General features: G+C 46.9%; 1 protein-coding gene across 1 annotated transcript in view; it reads right to left on the bottom strand.

Moving 5' to 3' along the window:
* The window catches only part of map3k5 (mitogen-activated protein kinase kinase kinase 5), a 54,837-nt gene that overhangs the window by 26,197 nt on the left and 11,219 nt on the right, over positions 1–17,421 (bottom strand). The window contains exons 2-8 of the mRNA XM_030344923.1: positions 16,300–16,439; positions 15,046–15,069; positions 8,865–9,058; positions 6,070–6,238; positions 5,126–5,232; positions 2,296–2,466; positions 809–921 (exon numbers count right to left, since the gene is read on the bottom strand). Of these exons, the coding sequence (XP_030200783.1) occupies positions 809–921; positions 2,296–2,466; positions 5,126–5,232; positions 6,070–6,238; positions 8,865–9,058; positions 15,046–15,069; positions 16,300–16,439 (918 nt within the window). The remainder of the gene's footprint in view (positions 1–808; positions 922–2,295; positions 2,467–5,125; positions 5,233–6,069; positions 6,239–8,864; positions 9,059–15,045; positions 15,070–16,299; positions 16,440–17,421) is intronic.

Genomic DNA, 17,421 nt, shown 5'->3' with positions numbered 1-17,421 from the left:
TGCGCATAGATCTGGAACTGCTGCGTGTTTAACCGTCATAAAATGTAACTGCTGGATGTTACACCTTTACATTCTTTAACTGCTGTTAAACCTTTACGATGTATAACTGCTGTTAATCCTTTACAATTTGTAACTGCTGTTATTCCTTTCCAATCTGTAACTGATATAAAACCTTTCCAATCTGCAACTGCTGTTAACTCTTTACAATCTGTAACCGATGAAGGTTACATCTGTTCTATATACAACTGAAGGGTGGACAATCATGTACCTGACAATCAACGTTGGCTGTCTTCTTGTTTTTCCCATGAAAAACTAAAAGCCAGGTAAGGTGTGTGTTTGTATACAGTCCAACAAGGTCAGATCGACAAAAGAACAAAAATGGCAACCTTCAATGGAGCTTGAGTTGATACCGAGAGACAGAGAGAGAGAGAGAGAGAGAGAGAGAGAGAGAGAGAGAGAGAGAGAGAGAGAGAGAGAGAGAGAGAGAGAGAGAGAGAGAGAGAGAGAGAGAGAGAGAGAGAGAGAGAGAGAGAGAGAGAGAGAGAGAGAGAGAGAGAGCGAGAGAGAGAGAGAAAGGGAGAGTGAGAGAGAGAGAGACAGAGAGACAAAGAGAGAGAAAGGGAGAGTGAGAGAGAGAGCGAGAGCGAGAGCGAGAGCGACAAAGAAAGAGAAAGGGAGAGAAAGGGAGAGTGAGAGAGACAGAGAGACAGAGAGAGATAGAAAGAGAGAGATGGAGGGAGAGGGTGCTGGTGTTGTCATATCCTCCTGGCGTCACCGTGACGAGGGCGCAGACGTAGTGGGGACTCACCGACTTTGCGGAGCTCGAAGGAGGTGTCGAACTGGTGGCCGGCGGCCAGCAGTAGCACGGCGTAGTTGATGCCCGAGTGGAGGGTGGGCTCCGACTCAAAGCCCCGTTTGAACCTGGAGGGAGAGGAGATGACAGCGGTGAACACCAGATATGGCGTATGGTCTTACTCCGTAATGTGACGTTAAGGTCAGAGGGGACAAACTAACGAGACCCAAGTTGGGCAAAATGTCGGGAGGATGTTCATATATACTTAATAAAGTAGCTGGCAAAGATGAGGTTTGTTTTTTGTGCCTTGACGGTGCTTTGGTGAAACAAGCACATTTCCTTGTAGAAGGAGCAAAAAGGCAGAGAGACGTGAATGCCCTGTTATTAAGTGCTCTCTTCTCAATGAGCGAGGCGTTGAACTCCGACCTGCGCCGCATCGATTAGCATTCCCGCCGTTACAAGGAGCTTCATGAGTCATTAGTTAAATGGTGAATGGGCAGATAGCCACGTTCTGATATCAGGACTTCATTCAGAAACCTTCAGACTGAACGATGGCGGTGACGTGGTCTCGGCTGGAAGGGAGAAGCAGCGTGCGTGTTCACAGACGGACAGACGTCTTTAGAGAGGAGCCGGAAAGCTCTTTGGAGGAGGAAGCAGTGAGGAGGCTTTGGGGCTCTCAACACAAAGTGTGTGTTGTGGCTATGACTCAGCCTCCATCAGCTCCTCCATCAGCACCCACAGACCTCCCGCCCTCCCGGAGCACAGCCGAGCTCATCAACCATGAAGAGGAGGGAATTATCTAATCACCCGTCATCCATTCAGCCATCCATCCAGCCATCCATCCATCCACAATATGTAGGTCATCTCATACACAGATGTGCAAGGTCAAGAACATTCAGTTACTTTCAAAAAACGTTACAGATATCAATATATCTATCTAGCACTCTACCATTCTATGGATGCATCCAATTAAATGAAAGGCATCAACACATTCACATACACGTGTTCTAACTAAACGATAATGAGAAAAATGGGTAAACAAATCCATAAACAAATCCTGGTGCATGCTGGGTACCTTCCACACACAAGCATGTGTTCAGGAACAAACAGGACGCACGCAACAATGCACCGCCAATGAATCAAGATGTCATGGTCAGAGTAGGGGGGGGGGGGGGGGGGGGGGGGTAACCCCGGTGTCCTGGCCAGATTCCCAGCCTGGGTACCCTACATAATCCCCCGGTCTCTGGCTCCTTACCTCTCCACTGCGATAGCAGTGGTGTGTGGGATGTTAAGCGCTTTGAGTGCCTTGAAAGAGCGGCTATATAAATGCAGGGAATAATGAATATTCCTATTTGGCTGTGTTCTTGATTTGATACAGCAGTGGCACTTAATATCTCTCTCTGTCTCTCTCTCTCTCTCTCTCTCTCTCTCTCTCTCTCTCTCTCTCTCTCTCTCTCTCCCTCTCTCTCTCTCTCCCTCTCTCTCTCTCCCTCTCTCCTCACCAGCGTATGCCGCAGTCGCGGCTCTCCGTGTCGCTGAAGTGCGACTCCAGGAAGGTGTCCTTGTAGATGCGTCCCACCAGGCAGTAGATGTCCGACGCCACCTGCTCCTCGCCCTCCACCAGGGGCCGCATGATGTCCAAGGCCTTCTGCCGGTCGCCGGGCAGGTTACGGCTGCAGGCATCGCACGCGCGCACACACACACACACACACACACACACACACACACACACACACACACACACACACACACACACACACACACACACACACACACACACACACACACACACACACACACACACACATATATAAAACACAAACATACACAAATACATATATTATGCAAAGAGATATGCACAAACACAGAGAAATATACAAACACGCACACACATATTCAAAGACACACACACAAACATATATATGTACACACAAATGGGTCAACATGTGGTTCAACACATTGGTCGCCATGAGTCAACAAACAAAATGGACCACATTTCCCATCAGCCTCCAATCCGTCGGCCAAAAGACAATTAAGGGACATATGGCGGGGACGTCTGCTTCCTGACCTGTGAGTTGTAGTCAGTCTCCCCCAGTGTTGTCATTAAGTGTAAAAAGCAGAGACGTTGTCTAAGTGTGATAACAGCCTCTCAATCCCCCATGTGTGCGTGCATGTGTCAGAACTAGCACGTGGCCGTTTGCCATGAGGGCCTTCGGGACTGGTTATACCAAATGCAGTGATGGAGGAGGAAGGCACATGGTCCTTGACGCATCTCTAAGTGAGCCTTCTGTAAGGATCTTATTGTGGTGCACTTGTTGTACGCCTCTGTGTGGAGGTGGCACATTTTTTGGTATTTATTTTAATTATAGTCAGACGGGTCTTTGTGTGGGGGGGATATTTTGACATTTAAAATGCACAAGGGCGTCTCATAGAAGCACACGGGATAAAAAGTTATTGTTTTTGCACCAAAGACACTAGCTAAGGTGTTAGGTTGTCTAAACCCATCTCTCCTCCTCCCTGTCTCTCTCTCAAGTTTCTCTCCGTCCGTCTGCGTCTCTCCTCCTCCTCCGTCTCTTCTTCTCTCCGTCTCTCCAACTCTCCTCCTCTCTGGGTCTCTGTCTCTTTCTCTCTCCTCCACTCTGACTCTCTCCCCGCCCCTCTCTTCGTCTCTCCTCTCGTCTCTCCCCCTGTCTCTCCGTCCTTCCAATCCCTTCTATCCCTCTCGGTTTCTCTCCCTCTCTCCCCCTTCCTCGCCGTCTCCCTCTGTGTCCTTAGGCAGCGTCTACGCGTCTTACAGCTGGATTACACAGTGAAGCGTGGGATTACACACTGATCAATTTCAAATGGGCCGCATTGGGAGTCAGGGGTCTCCTTCGGAGTGTAAAAGCAAGGAAAAGACAAATCCGATCAAAAGCTTTGAATCGGATTGATCCGGCGAATTTAGAACGAGTACATTTAGTACGGACGTAAGCAACTTGTTCAATTAATCACAAAAACAGACGGCTTAGCTCCCATTAACGTCCACCTTAAAGAGCTCCTGGGCAGCAACTTTAAGAGAGTGCAGGAAATCATCAGATTAAACCAACTAATAAGATAAGTAGTGTTCAGAGGCCAACAGCCTTATCCCTTTGCATAGAACACAAATATATGCCGATGTTTTTCTGTCTCCCCAGATCTTAAGGGCAAGATTGAGACATATGAGAGGCTTCAACAATCACCAAGGCAATGGCCCAGATGGTGTGTGTGTTTGTGTGTGTGTGTGTGTGTGTGGGGGGGGGGGGGGGGGCAGGGGAAAAGACACAATGTTCTGTACAACAGTGACACACACCGTCCCTCTTGAAAAGAAAAGAGTATCTGCAAGCCTAGTTGCATCTCTCTCTCTCTCTCTCCTCAGATGCTCCCTCTCCCTCTCTCTCCCTCATCTCTCACTCGATTCGCACCACCATTTCAATTGCTACTTTTCTCTAAAAGCACACTAGCAGGGGGCTATGCGTGTGTGTGTTTTATTCAGCTATGACTCAGTGCACTCTACTTGGGCTTGAAGAACAGCACACAACGCAGCTTCCTGTGTGTGTGTGTGTGTGTGTGTGTGTGTGTGTGTGTGTGTGTGTGTGTGTGTGTGTGTGTGTGTGTGTGTTTAAAATGATTCCCCCCGTCATTAAAAACCATCCGACTTAACAGAGAACCAATCAAATCATGTATGAAAACATGTCAATAAAGACATGTCAGAAAATAAATCAACACACAACCACAACTGAAACTCAAATTAGATGTTGTGTTGCTCAAAAAATACCCTGCAGTGAGAAATTATTGCAATAATATCGACAACTCATTAAGCCTTTATGAAATAATGTGCAGGGGCGCACAAGCACAGTGTCTTGTGATGGGAGCTCACGGCGCTGCCAGAGCCACAGGAAACTAGTGAGACAGGAGGCTCACTATCTCCTCCATCGGCCTACTTGTGGCTGCCTACACATGCCATCAGCCTGCTTGTGCGTGCTTTAGTGAGAGGAAATGTCTCGTCTGTTAGGGAATCCACATGTAAGGATGTGGTCATCCAGGTAAACACAAAATCCTCTTCCTTCTCTCTCTCCCTCCCTTTCTCTCGTTTTTGCATTTTACACTATTGTTTTTTCCGGTTATTTGCTGCTCAGGATCAGCAGAAAGCTGTTAAAATATATGTTTTATATGTAATAAAACCCTGGCCATTGGATTGAAAAACTGTCAAGGACATTTTTATTCAACACGCACACATGCAGTCAGACACAGTACAGTTGGTAACTGTCTGTACCCCAGGCACTTGACTCCTGTCTCTCGGGCTGCACAACTCACCGGTTCAGTGCGAAAGCGTAGTGGAACTTGACGTGAGGATGGGCCACGGGGTCAAAGGTCGGCAGCTTCTCCAGCGTCTCCACCAGCTTCACGATCGACTCGTAATCCTGGGGGAGGAGCGGGTGTGATCAAAGTGGAACACCACCCTCTGGGCAGGACAATGGGTGTGTGCAGTGAGCTTGCATGTGTATTTGCGTACTATGTGTGTGCGTGACGTGTAGGTGTGTGTGTGACGTGTGGTTGTGTGCATGAAATGTTGGTGTGTCAATCACAGACAATGTCCAAAGCTCAAACCAACTCAAAGTTGTCATCCATCTGTGGAAATCTGCACTGTGAACGTCTGAATAAAATGCCCATAATGTCCATAATATCCATAATGGGTTTCTCTTTTTCACATTAGGTGCCAATGTTTGACTAGCGTCCGACCAGAGCTGAAATGAATAATTCAGTGTCGCCCCCATGCTTGTTGTTCTCATCAATAATTCAAATGGGCCCGGGCACCGGCGACGGTGAGAGAGCCAGCGCCACGCAAAGAGGAATCCCCCACTACACTAAAGAGGAGACACACGCACACACACACACACACACACAAACGCACACTCTGCATGCATCGGGGAACTTAAAGCAATGCGGGGACAAAGAATGTTGGCCTCTGGTCTACAGAGAATAACTGGCACAGTGGGAAACAGCAGGACAAAAATGAGATATAGGAGCTCTGCTGAAGGTATAGGGGGGGCGGCGCCCGATGCCCTGTTAACACATTCAACAGAGGGCGTTATGTAGGCTGAATATAAAGGCTGTTGTAAATGCACGTGTAACAAAATCATGACCTTTCTTGCTCCCTCATTTTGTTTTCAATCAAGGTTCTTTTGGATGGGATGGGACACACATAATCAATTTTCCACTGAAGAATCATGTGCATGTGAATTGTGCAGACGCAGTACCTGGATGTCCCGGTAGGACAGCAGCAGGTTGATCACGATGTCCGAGGACAGGCACTCGACGTTGTCCAGACGCTGCTGGATGCGCTCCAGCTCGGCCGCCAGCTCCATGCCCGTGTACAGCTCCCGCGCCTTGCGGATCTCGTTCAGGATGGTCTCCCGGAAGTACTGGCTGTGAGAGGGGAGGGGGGGGGGGGGACAACAGACATGAACGTATTAGGAGGACACCACAACGATGGGCAGAGAGGGAGAAGCTGAGAGGGTATGACCTCGACAGGATGTGGTTCAAAGCCGGTGCTTGTTAGTGCGAGGTGGTTTAGAGGTGGCCCCGATAGTCTACCACTGCAGACCTGAATGCGCTTGCTAAAGGACAGTGTTGAAACACTGGAAGTGGACGAGGCGTGTGGGATGTCCTTCCTGAAGCTTGCTATGTTAAGCGCTTTGAGTGCCTTGAAAAAGCGGCTATATCAATACAGTGAAAAATTGATATTCATATTTGGATGTGTTCTTGGGAAAATAAAAAGAGACTTGATTTGATACAGCCATGGCACTGGATGTATCTGTATCTGTGTGTATGTCTTTGTATGTCTCTCTGTGTGTCACTCATGTGCATTCTTCCAAGTTTTAAAAATACAACTTGACACAGTGTGCAAGCGTACCAAGTCTCAACACGACAACACAGCAAATCAGGCCCCAGGTCAGTTTTTCAAAAGGCGCCCTGTTGCACATACACTGGAAGGATCAGATGCTACACCTTCCCTCACACCCACGGTGACGGCTGAGTGTAAATCCGGTGACAGTGATAGCCTGGTTATTTCGGGATGAGAAATGAACAAGAAGTCTCAGATAGCTCTAAAAGAGACAGACACTGAGAGGTTTCGTTCTTTATTACGGTCATCTGAACCAAACCGAAGAACAAATCAATGGCAGGGCTCAGGCGGTGAGATGTCGGTTGGAGGAGGTTGCATTCAGGGGATCTGGACTGAATAAGGTAACATATTTCAAAGTAAAGGCGTATCAAAGTCACTGCTTTGATCATGCAGTGGGGTAGGATAGGGGTTAGTGGGTATATATATATATATATATATATATATATATATATATATATATATATATATATATATTGCTCGGTCTCAAAGCGTGTAAAGCCTCAGCAGGCGACACCATTGGTTAAGGTGATGCCCACCTGTTCCGACTTGGTGGTGACGCAATGACCGACTGGGTTCTGAAACCCGTTCCCTACTTTTTTATTGGGTGAAATTCGTTTTTTTGTTTTTTTTTGTGCACCGTTTGGTCACTTGAACACACATTTAAGTTATTGGATGTTAGTCTGTAGCAATTAGAGATATCTAAGTTCTTTATTTCTATCTATTTACTGTTGGGCATTAAAGATGAATGCACGTGTTTGAGTGTGTGTGTGTGTGCGTGTCTTTTTGTGTGTGTGTGTGTGTCTGTGCGTGCGTCTGTGTGTGTGTGTGTGTGTCTGTATCCATGGCAGGAAGCACTTTGAGTCTGCCTTGTGTATGAAAAGTGCTACATAAATAAAGTTGCCTTGCCTATCTATTGTGTGTCTCTGTGTAGGGCAATTTGTTGAATCATTCATTGTTAACCAGCAACAGAGCTGCAAATCAGCAAAACGGTGACCCATCCCGATGTTAATATGTCAGCTTGATGCTTTATTAAGATAAGATGCATGTCCAGCCTCCATGCCTCCCATGAGGAACATCGAAGGGTTTCGTGCAGCGGAGAGCTACATCCTTGTCTGGTTAATGATACACCCTCAAAGGCAATCATCTGAGAGCGTGGCTGTTTAAGATCACCAAGAGCTCATAAAACCACAGGTAATAACAACAAAGCTTATCAAAGCTTAAGTGCCAGTCACTAAGTACGCATTAGGTACTTGAACAACGGACGTCGTGTACGGTTATGGTGGCATGAAGTGTACAAGCACGCGCAAGACCTGTTATTTTTCTTCTTCTTTTTTTTTTTTTTTTAAATCAAGCGCAGCACAATTGGATGTCTTTACATCATTGCCATCATTGACCAACAATGCAGGATCCATTGTGAGTCGGCACACGGAGGCAAACACCTCTTCCTTTGCATGGGGATCAAGGGTGACACGAGTGCACAGACAGTGCCTGGAACAGTGACGTAGGTGTGCTGTAGTGCACGTCCACGTGAACGCGGCCGTGCCTTTGGCAGGCGGTGTCCACGGGAACAGAGGAAACAATAGCGTGTGGTGCAGGACTATTCAGCACTGCCAGAGCAAATTGGCCCACTGACAGCAGCATTTATACCCCATGAAGACCATGCTTCCTTATGTCGTACCCCGAGCCCCAACTACATGTTGCACTTGACTTGTGTTCAACGCTTGTCATTGAAATGCTCTAAAGAGTTCAAATGACAAACGTTTTTTCTGATGAATTCATTCCAATGAGGACTTTCGAATTAATGTCCTGTTCCTGAGGTGGCTTGTCCTTGTTTGCCTTGTTTTGCTCGTTGTGATGCCACTTTTCCAGAGAAGCGCTAGAGAAATAATGTTTGATTGATCGATTGAGGCTTCCTAAGAAGTAGCACATCATTCATTCAATGTACGTGTTTGTGTGTGTGAAAAACACACTTGTCTGTAATTGACCAAATGTGGGCATGAGCTAAATAATGATGGCAGATTGCCCAAGGTATACGTTTGTGTATGTATGTCTACACTGTGTGTTGTGTGTGTACATGTGCGCGCGCGCGCGTGCGTGCGTGCGTGCGTGCGTGCGTGCGTGCGTGCGTGCGTGCGTGTGTGTACTCACTGGGAGTTGGCCTTGGGCACTTTGAGCAGCTGGACGAAGCGGTCCAGCAGGGGCATGCAGATGGGTCCGAGGAGCACCTCGAAGCTGGGCTGCATCAGCTCGGTGAGGCCCTTCATCAGGCTGCTCTCGCAGCAGTACACCTTGCTGTGGGGCGTCACCATGTAGGGGATGAACGTGTAGTTGGCCGAGCACGTCTGCAAGGGAAACGGAGCGTTGAGCGCCGGCACTTTTGAAGCGTGCTCTTGGCAACGTGGCGTGTGGAGCACAACAATGAGTGCGGTTTACTGTGGGAAAACACACACTTTTTTTAACTGGGTTGTTATATTTTAAAAGTGTTGCTAGGAAGATTTAAGAGATATTCTGGCAGACAAAAGGAAAATTCTCAGGAATTTACGAGTTCTGGCGAAGTTATGAGCCATGATTCACAAATAACTGAAGTGTTTTATCTTGTGACAAAGTATCTTGGCTCAATCTTGCTGTTCTTTCTGTTTGCAGAAAGAAAAAGGAGGGAATGTGGGTAGGTTATGGTTGAAATCAATCCATTATTAAACTTATGGTTTGTGTTTATTGTATTTTTCATCTCATGAACACATAAAATGTATTACGAAACGATGAGAGAAATTATTAATGAATATATCCACTGTTCTGTACTTTGCTGTTGTATTGCTTTCATTCAGTCATACAAAAGGTGGAATTCAGTGTCTACACTTTTGGGGTCATAGAAAATATTGGCAAATATTGGTTGGGCCAACAATTACTTATTTGAATCATGGTCACACTAACATTTCCACTCATCTATTCATAACACAATAGGCTGCAGGATCAGAAAATGTCAAGGCCCTTTTTCCCAGATCCACTGTTGACGTAGGCACTGTGCTTCTCCTCTGTACCACAGTATTGTTTGATTGTAATTTGATAGTTGGCACAGCCACCCGTTTGAGGTGACTGCACCTTCCTTTGTTTGGGCCAGTTTGGACTGAGACCGCTCTGAGGTCATGTCTGACCTATCAGGGCATCTCTGCCTGATGTTTTGGGAATCCACTCTGCCTGTTAATCCAAGGAGCGTGAATGCAACACAACTCAATATCAGAGAGCCACATGGAGGGAGGTGGCGGAGCAATAGACTGGTTTTGGTAATTAATTTAGAAAATGTTGCTCTCTTCTGCTCTTTTCCACTTAAACTCTCTCAAATTGCACATTTAATGCTAATTGTACAGCCTCTTAAAAGATGTTCATCACAAAGGGGCGTGGCTGTCTGAGCTTCATTTGAGCAGGGTGGACGGCCCTACCTCAGATCCATTGGTTTCTGGTCAGGGTTAATCATTGCTTTTCCTCTTTGTTGTGTGCAGTGGGCGGGCTGCAGTTAAACACGACATTGTTCCGTAGGAGGAAGTCGATCTGGAGGGATGTCTGCAGCGTTTCCTATCAGCAGAGTCAAACGCTGAGGTGATCACGACGACGACGGGGGGGGGGGGCTAAATCACACCAGAGGACCATGTATGCACATGGAAGTTACTGTGTGACATCCTATAATGCTCTCTTTCTGTCCCTCTGTGGCTTTACATAAAACAATATTAAAGAAAATGAGTATAATACTTCTATTCATTTGTTTAGCACATTCCCGTCCAAGTTTTAAAATGCCATCGCTTTGTAGGAAAACCATTCACACACAACTTGGTTTGAATAAAGAAAAAGAAGAGTTAGAAGAGGACAAGAAACTAAAACGCAACAAAGGAAAAACAACAACAAACTAACTAAACTAATTGGACGATCGAACAGCAGAAGCTTTTCTATCGTGTTCAAAACTTAGTGTAACGTCGAGGCTGGCATGTACAATCTGGGACTCTCCTTCTGCAGTACTGGACGCTCTACGCTTAAGTTGTTCTTTCCCAGGCAGAGTCAGTGGCTGACCTCTGAAGCCTCCAGTCTAGATAAACATGTTCCTGCAAACGCCTGCGAGGTATAAAAGAAGAACCCGCTCACAAAGCATGCATTCACCCAGACCACATGGACAGCTCAATGAAGCGCATTATTGGCCTCTCGACAGCCAGTCGCCTGCCCTCTGCACTGGGAATAGGGTGTGCGCACACACACACACACACACACACACACACACACACACACACACACACACACACACACACACACACACACACACACACACACACACACACACACACACACACGGTCTGAACTCCAATGACTTATCTTATGACCATCAATATAGAAAAAAAACATAAATGTTAATGCTAAATATAACTGGAATATACAGAGAATCATATAGGGTCTTTAAAGAGCAAAACGTTTTGACTGTTTCCATCTGCCGGGGGGATGTAAACGATTTGTGTGGGATCTATTTGACCTCAACCGCTCTCCACACTTCCTGTAGAAATGTCTTCATGTCTTCATAACGTGTGTCCCCGGTCTGAGCACCCCGTTGGTCGGCCCATCTCACTCCGTTCTAGCTGGTTAGAGCCAGACGGAGCCTATGAAGCAGTGAGTGGCAGGGGGAGGCTGGGACACGGCTCCACGGAGACTTTACATGACAGGCGTCTGCGTCACTGGACGACTTCAAAGCAAGAAGTCATCCAGCAGCATTCATACCCCATGGAGACCAAACTTCTTTATGTCGTAGCCCCGAGCCTTAACAACATGTCTCACTTGACTCGACTCAAATGTTTAGCTGAGCAGAAATAACAAACATTATTCTTATGAACTCATTCCGATGAGTGTTTACCGTCATATCAAATGAATGTCCTGTTCTTGCGGTGTCTTGTTCTTGTTTTTCTCGTAATGCCTTTTTCCAGAGAGGCACTTTGTAAATAACGATGGGTTGAGGCTTCCTCAGAAGTAGCACATCATTCCATTCAATCTCATGCAGGCAGAGTGTGTGTGTGTGTGTGTGTGTGTGTGTGTGTGTGTGTGTGTGTGTGTGTGTGTGTTACAGAACAAACAAAGCGAATGGGATTGTCCTCTGCCAGTTCACCGTAGATCTCATCGCTCCTCGCCTTCTTTCACTTCAGTCATTTCATGTTAAATCTGACTGTTTTTTAACCGTTTTCTTGCTTTAGTTTCCTGCTCGACGTTGTCAGAGTTTGTGATTTCATGCAGCTTGTAGTGGCAAGGTCTCTCTCTATTTTGAATATGTTGTTTAACTCAATGAGACTAACCTGGTGATACAAAAGGCTAAAGAAAATTAACCGAACAAATGAAAAAGTGCTGCATGAATTAAAATACGGCGCGAGACACGCATTGGGTCGCGTTCGTGTACGGAGACACAAAACAATGGACCAATCATCGGTGAAATCTCATTAATCAAAGACCAACACCCCTCCCCTCCCAAACAGTAAGACAGAGATGTGGACTATACCGCGAGCGGAGGCTCTGCACACGACCCCCGACAGAGAACCTGAAGTCACACAGCTGGCACCGTTCAACCCCCCCCCCCCCCCCCCCCCCCGGAAGGTGCCTGCTGCCTTTGGGTCTTTGTGCAGGCTTCACCCCCAGCACCTGCACCCAGGAAGCTGCCTGCTGCCTGGGCTCTGACTGGAAGCAGCCGAAAGAGGAAGTGGAGGGCGTCATGCAATCGCTTCTTCCGGTGTATCAAATTCCAAAGAAATGTGAGAAAAGGTCTCCCCAGGACGGGGGGGGGGGCTGACTACTGCCGAATGTTATCAGCTTCTGAAGCAGAGATACTTTGTGGATCCCATAAGGGAAACTGGGTCACATTACAGATGCTGCCATTCAGGATTAGAGATGGAGCATGGAGAAAATAGAAAATAAGAAGTATGTAGAATTTAGTGGCATTTAGCAGAATGGCATTTATATATAATTTTCATAAATATTTTGTAATTAGTGTATAATCCCAGGACAGGTGTTTCCTTATCTAAGAATTAACCTTTTATATCTACACAGGGAGCGGGTCCTCTGACACGATGCGACGCCATGTTTCACACACGTATAGCTGACTGAATGTGTATTCTCGACAGTGAGGTGCTCTCCTGGAGGACCTCACTGCTGTCAGAAGGGGATGAGTGCTTTTGCTTTAAGATGAGTTTGTCAGCGAACAATGCATGTGACATGGTGCAGGTGGATGGTGCACTCAATGCATCGAAACAAAGAACACTCCTCGTCCTTAGCCTCCCTGATCTAGCCCCCGAGTGACGAGGAGAGATGCACATGGCAGAGTGTGTGAGTCAGACGGAAAGTGAGGAAAATATATGTGTGTGTGTGTGTGTGTGTGTGTGTGTGTGTGTGTGTGTGTGTGTGTGTGTGTGTGTGTGTGTGTGTGTGTGTGTGTGTGTGTGTGTGTGTGTGTGTGTGTGTGTGTGTGTGTGTGGGCTATGTTACAGTAGAATAACTGCTTCAGGAGTTAAATCTGGGCAGAAGATAAGACAAGGGTTACTTACTGTGACAGAGAGAACACACACACACACACACACTGTTGTTGTTGATAATTAGCCCTTTTTATTTTTTATGCCCTCCCCAGAAGTCATTAGCTCACGGAGGAAGTAGACCCAAATTACCAGTCAACCACAGCCCCATTACACCTGCCGTCACACGGCTGAGCAAACATTGCTGCGTGCCACGGCTCCCTAGAATGCACTGGCACTGCACCCGCAACAAAGGACACCTAAGTGCACTCACACAATGAGAGGGCCCTGCACATGGGCTAATACAATAAGAGAAATACAAGGGGAGAGAGAGAGAACAGGGCCTGAGAGAGATCAGAGAACGAGATGAGGAGAGAACGAGAGAACGAGAGAACGAGAGAGAGAGAGAGAGAGAGAGAGAGAGAACGAGAACGAGAGAGAAAGAACGAGAACGAGAACGAGAGAAAGAACGAGAACGAGAACGAGAGAGAGAGAAAGAGAAAGAACGAGAGAGAGAGAGAACGAGAGTGAGAGAAAGAAAGAGAGAGAACGAGAGTGAGAGAAAGAGAAAGAACGAGAACGAGAGAAAGAACGAGAACGAGAGAGAGAGAAAGAGAAAGAACGATAGAGAGAGAGAACGAGAGTGAGAGAAAGAAAGAGAGAGAACGAGAGTGAGAGAAAGAGAAAGAACGAGAACGAGAGAAAGAACGAGAACGAGAGAGAGAGAAAGAGAAAGAACGATAGAGAGAGAAAGAAAGAGAGAGAACGAGAGTGAGAGAAAGAGAGAGAGAGAACGAGAGTGAGAGCGAGAGCGAGAGTTAAAGTGACAAAGTGAGAGAGACACCGAAGAGAATGAAAGCGATGGGGGGGGAAGTTCATGTTCACGTCACGAGCTCGCGCTGCGGGTGCTAGAATAAGCATTGTGGGCGACTCCGTCTCCTTCTCTCTCCTGGGGCGACGGCCACGTTTCCTAGCACTACCAGGCCAGACGTAAACAGTCACCGCCCACCGTAGCCCGGGGAAACCGCTGAACCGGTTCCCCGGGTTGAGACTGCTTTGCATCTCCTGCCTGTTGCTGCTAGACTGGGGATGTTTGCAGGAGGCCAACACTAAACACAGCCAGCATTCACTTTCTAACTGCCTTGCCTTGAACAACAAAGCAAACAACATGTGTATGGTGTGTCCTTGCCTATTGTCTTGCCTCTGTTTCCCCAGGCCCACAATAAGCTGGTTCTGGTCCACTGGAATATGGGTTTCGTCCTTGCGTCAGCGATGTGCGTCTGCTATTTGTTTTGCTTTGCATACCCATATTGACTCCCGCTCGACCTGAGTGTCCCATGTTGCAAACGTCAACTCTGAACTTGAAGTCGCTGCTCAGAGGTGTGCGTGCGCGTGTGTGCGCGTGCGTGCGCGTGCGTGTGTGTGCGCGCGTGCAGCCTGCCCTTCAAACTATCTGCTTTGGTCTTTCAACTCAGTCACTGAATATTAACGCTGATAGCAGCCAATGTTTCCCAGCCCCACTTTGTATTGATTAGATCGCGCTTTGGTTTGAGTCTCATGGTTTATTCGGGTCTATAGCAATGGCCAGTAGTCATTAAAACCAAGAGACTATCATACGCAATGTAATCAATGCACAGAATTGATGATTGGAGCTTAGAGGCTGAGGCCTATTTTCAGGTCTCTGCCGGAAAATATAAGAAGGAATTAAAAGACACATCCCTATGTATAAGGTCAACAGTCTGAGTTTGTAGCCTTTGGTTAGATGTGCTCCTACACACTGGGCAGAAGATAAGACAAGGGTTACTTACTGTGTTCTTCTGGCAAATGATTTCCTAGAAGAAACAAAAGAGAAGACAAAGTATTTAACTCAGTTCCCTTTGCAAACAGAAAGGGCATTACAGGAATTCCGTACACAGGCAAACATTCAGTACATGCGTTGAGTGCGTCTTGTTTCTTTCCAGGGAATTCCGCATTCGGGCACTGGTAAACAGCCTACGGATGAGTCAGGAATGTATGTTTGTGCTAGCGTCCAGACTGAATTCCTGTGGGTTGCAAACACCCGTTGTAGGACAGCATCAAGCCACTAGTAGGACGGAGGTCAGGTAGACGGCAGTTGGGAGGAAGGGGGATTTGGAATTTTTTGGAAAGTTTGGTCTTTAGTTCATAGTTGGGACTTGTAGAGGGTGGTAACCATTACACACAGGGTCTCTTCTTTCTAAGTCTGAACCATGTTTCCCAGACGTTGTGGGACGATGTGTGGCCACCGCCCGTTCCCCCAGACCGTCCCAGTGTCTGCCTGCTACTGGTGGTCAGACCGACAGGGTTTCTCTTGGCTCAATGAATGCTCATGCCTCTTAACGTCTCACCAGCAGAGCCCAAGGCCTGGGCCGGAACACAAGGAAGAAAGGCTGAATCGAACCTTATTTCACATGGCCAGGGTGAAAATATCTCATTTAGATGTAGACCATTTTGTTTAAGGAAATAGAGAAATTTCCCATAATGACACTCTTTTTTTTCTTTGCCTTTCATAATCAAAACACTTTCCATTGTGTAACCTTTCCATCTAAATTATCTAGTACATAAATAGATAAAAACACATCAATCATCCTCACTGGAAATAGCTTTCATTAAAACCATTCTGCCGATCCAATCCCGATGCATTTATCTGACAAATCACAGCTTTATCAATCCAACCCTGGATATAGACTGCAAATCGCTGCCCTCCTCAACCCTTTACCAGCTCTCTGGCTGCATGAGTACAGCACTAGCCCACACAGCGATACCGAGAGTGGCCTACAGCCATAACTGAAGTAGCTACATTGTAAAAGCAAAAAGGAGAATGTATTGATAACCTCCAGAAAGAGTATTGCTCAAACATATAAACTTAACTTAGAAGATTTAGCAGCTGAAAACCACAGACCAATATCGATCTGTAAAAACATATATTGTAATTGAATTGAATTATCATCGTCACATATTTCTCCACTGTCCTGAGATAATGTTTTCTTGGTCAACGGGGGCTCTGCGTCTCAGCAGGGCGCCCCCTGTGGCGGGAGGCTCACCTGCAGGGACTGCAACGAGTCCGAGTTGGAGTCGCAGTAGAGGATGATGTTGTTGGCCATGCTGAAGCTCTCCCTCACGCCCAGGTGGTAGAAGAGCGAGGGCTGGCGGAAGGCGTCCGTCATCTCCACCACGGCGATGTCTGCTCCGACGGGGGCCGCACAGGGAAGGCAGAGGGACGGTTAGAGGTGCTGGTAGCAGGACAGACTCACAGCGGGGGCCAGGGATGGCACTGGCACATGCCACCCCCCCCCCAGCCCTCCAAAAGTATACACTTCACAAAATGTATTACGTGTGTTATTCTGTTTAAATCTGTCCACACGCGTCATTGATTGGCGTACTGAACTCATTATGCCCTATGTAAGGCGGGACATCAGCACGGTCCTTTAATGATGTGGTTAGTATGGTAGAAGTCTTTGGGAGATGAGAATAGGGTCGAGCATTGATGGTGTGCATCCGCGTTGTTAAATGACGTTCACCGGGTCAAATGGAGTCATACCATGCACAAGCTATGTCGAACAGATGACATGTTTAATGAGGTGAGGGAAAGCCCAGACATTCTATAACAGGGATGAGCCCAGGAATGCTACTTAGTTAGGTTGAAAGCAGCAGCTATACGCTAGCTGTTGATCAACCCAGGCAATGCTTTGAAGAGCTCCTCAGACCTCTTTGAAATGCAGCAGAGCAGACAGGGAGAAGGAATAGAACTTAAAGAGCTCCACCCAACTATACAATGTCCTTTTGACCCGCAGCACCACTGGGAAACCTAAAGCAAAACTGCTATTCATACGCCTGAAGTGACAATGCATGGCTCATATCTCAAGGAACTGGTAATGAGTTCAAGTGAATGAGACATTGAAGTGATTTAATTAAGGGGAACAGTGAAAAAGCCAACATCCTGAAGACCTGTAAGTGTTATTGTCTAAGTGAGATTGATTGTTGTCTAAAACGCACATAATTGTAATCTTTCTAACCACAGTATCAACACTTCTTACTGATTCCAATTTTTAACAAGCGACAAAATCTCTTTTTTGGGGACCAGCCAGAAATGCTCAATCATTTTGCAGGCCCGTTATTTTAGCAGGTGCGCTGCAAGCCGGCATGCTATATTAACTCTGCTCACT

Source organism: Gadus morhua, chromosome 21 (genome assembly GCF_902167405.1).
Source record: "Gadus morhua chromosome 21, gadMor3.0, whole genome shotgun sequence".
Classification (NCBI taxonomy): Eukaryota; Metazoa; Chordata; class Actinopteri; order Gadiformes; family Gadidae; genus Gadus; species Gadus morhua.
This window is presented reverse-complemented; position numbering and strand designations above follow the sequence as displayed.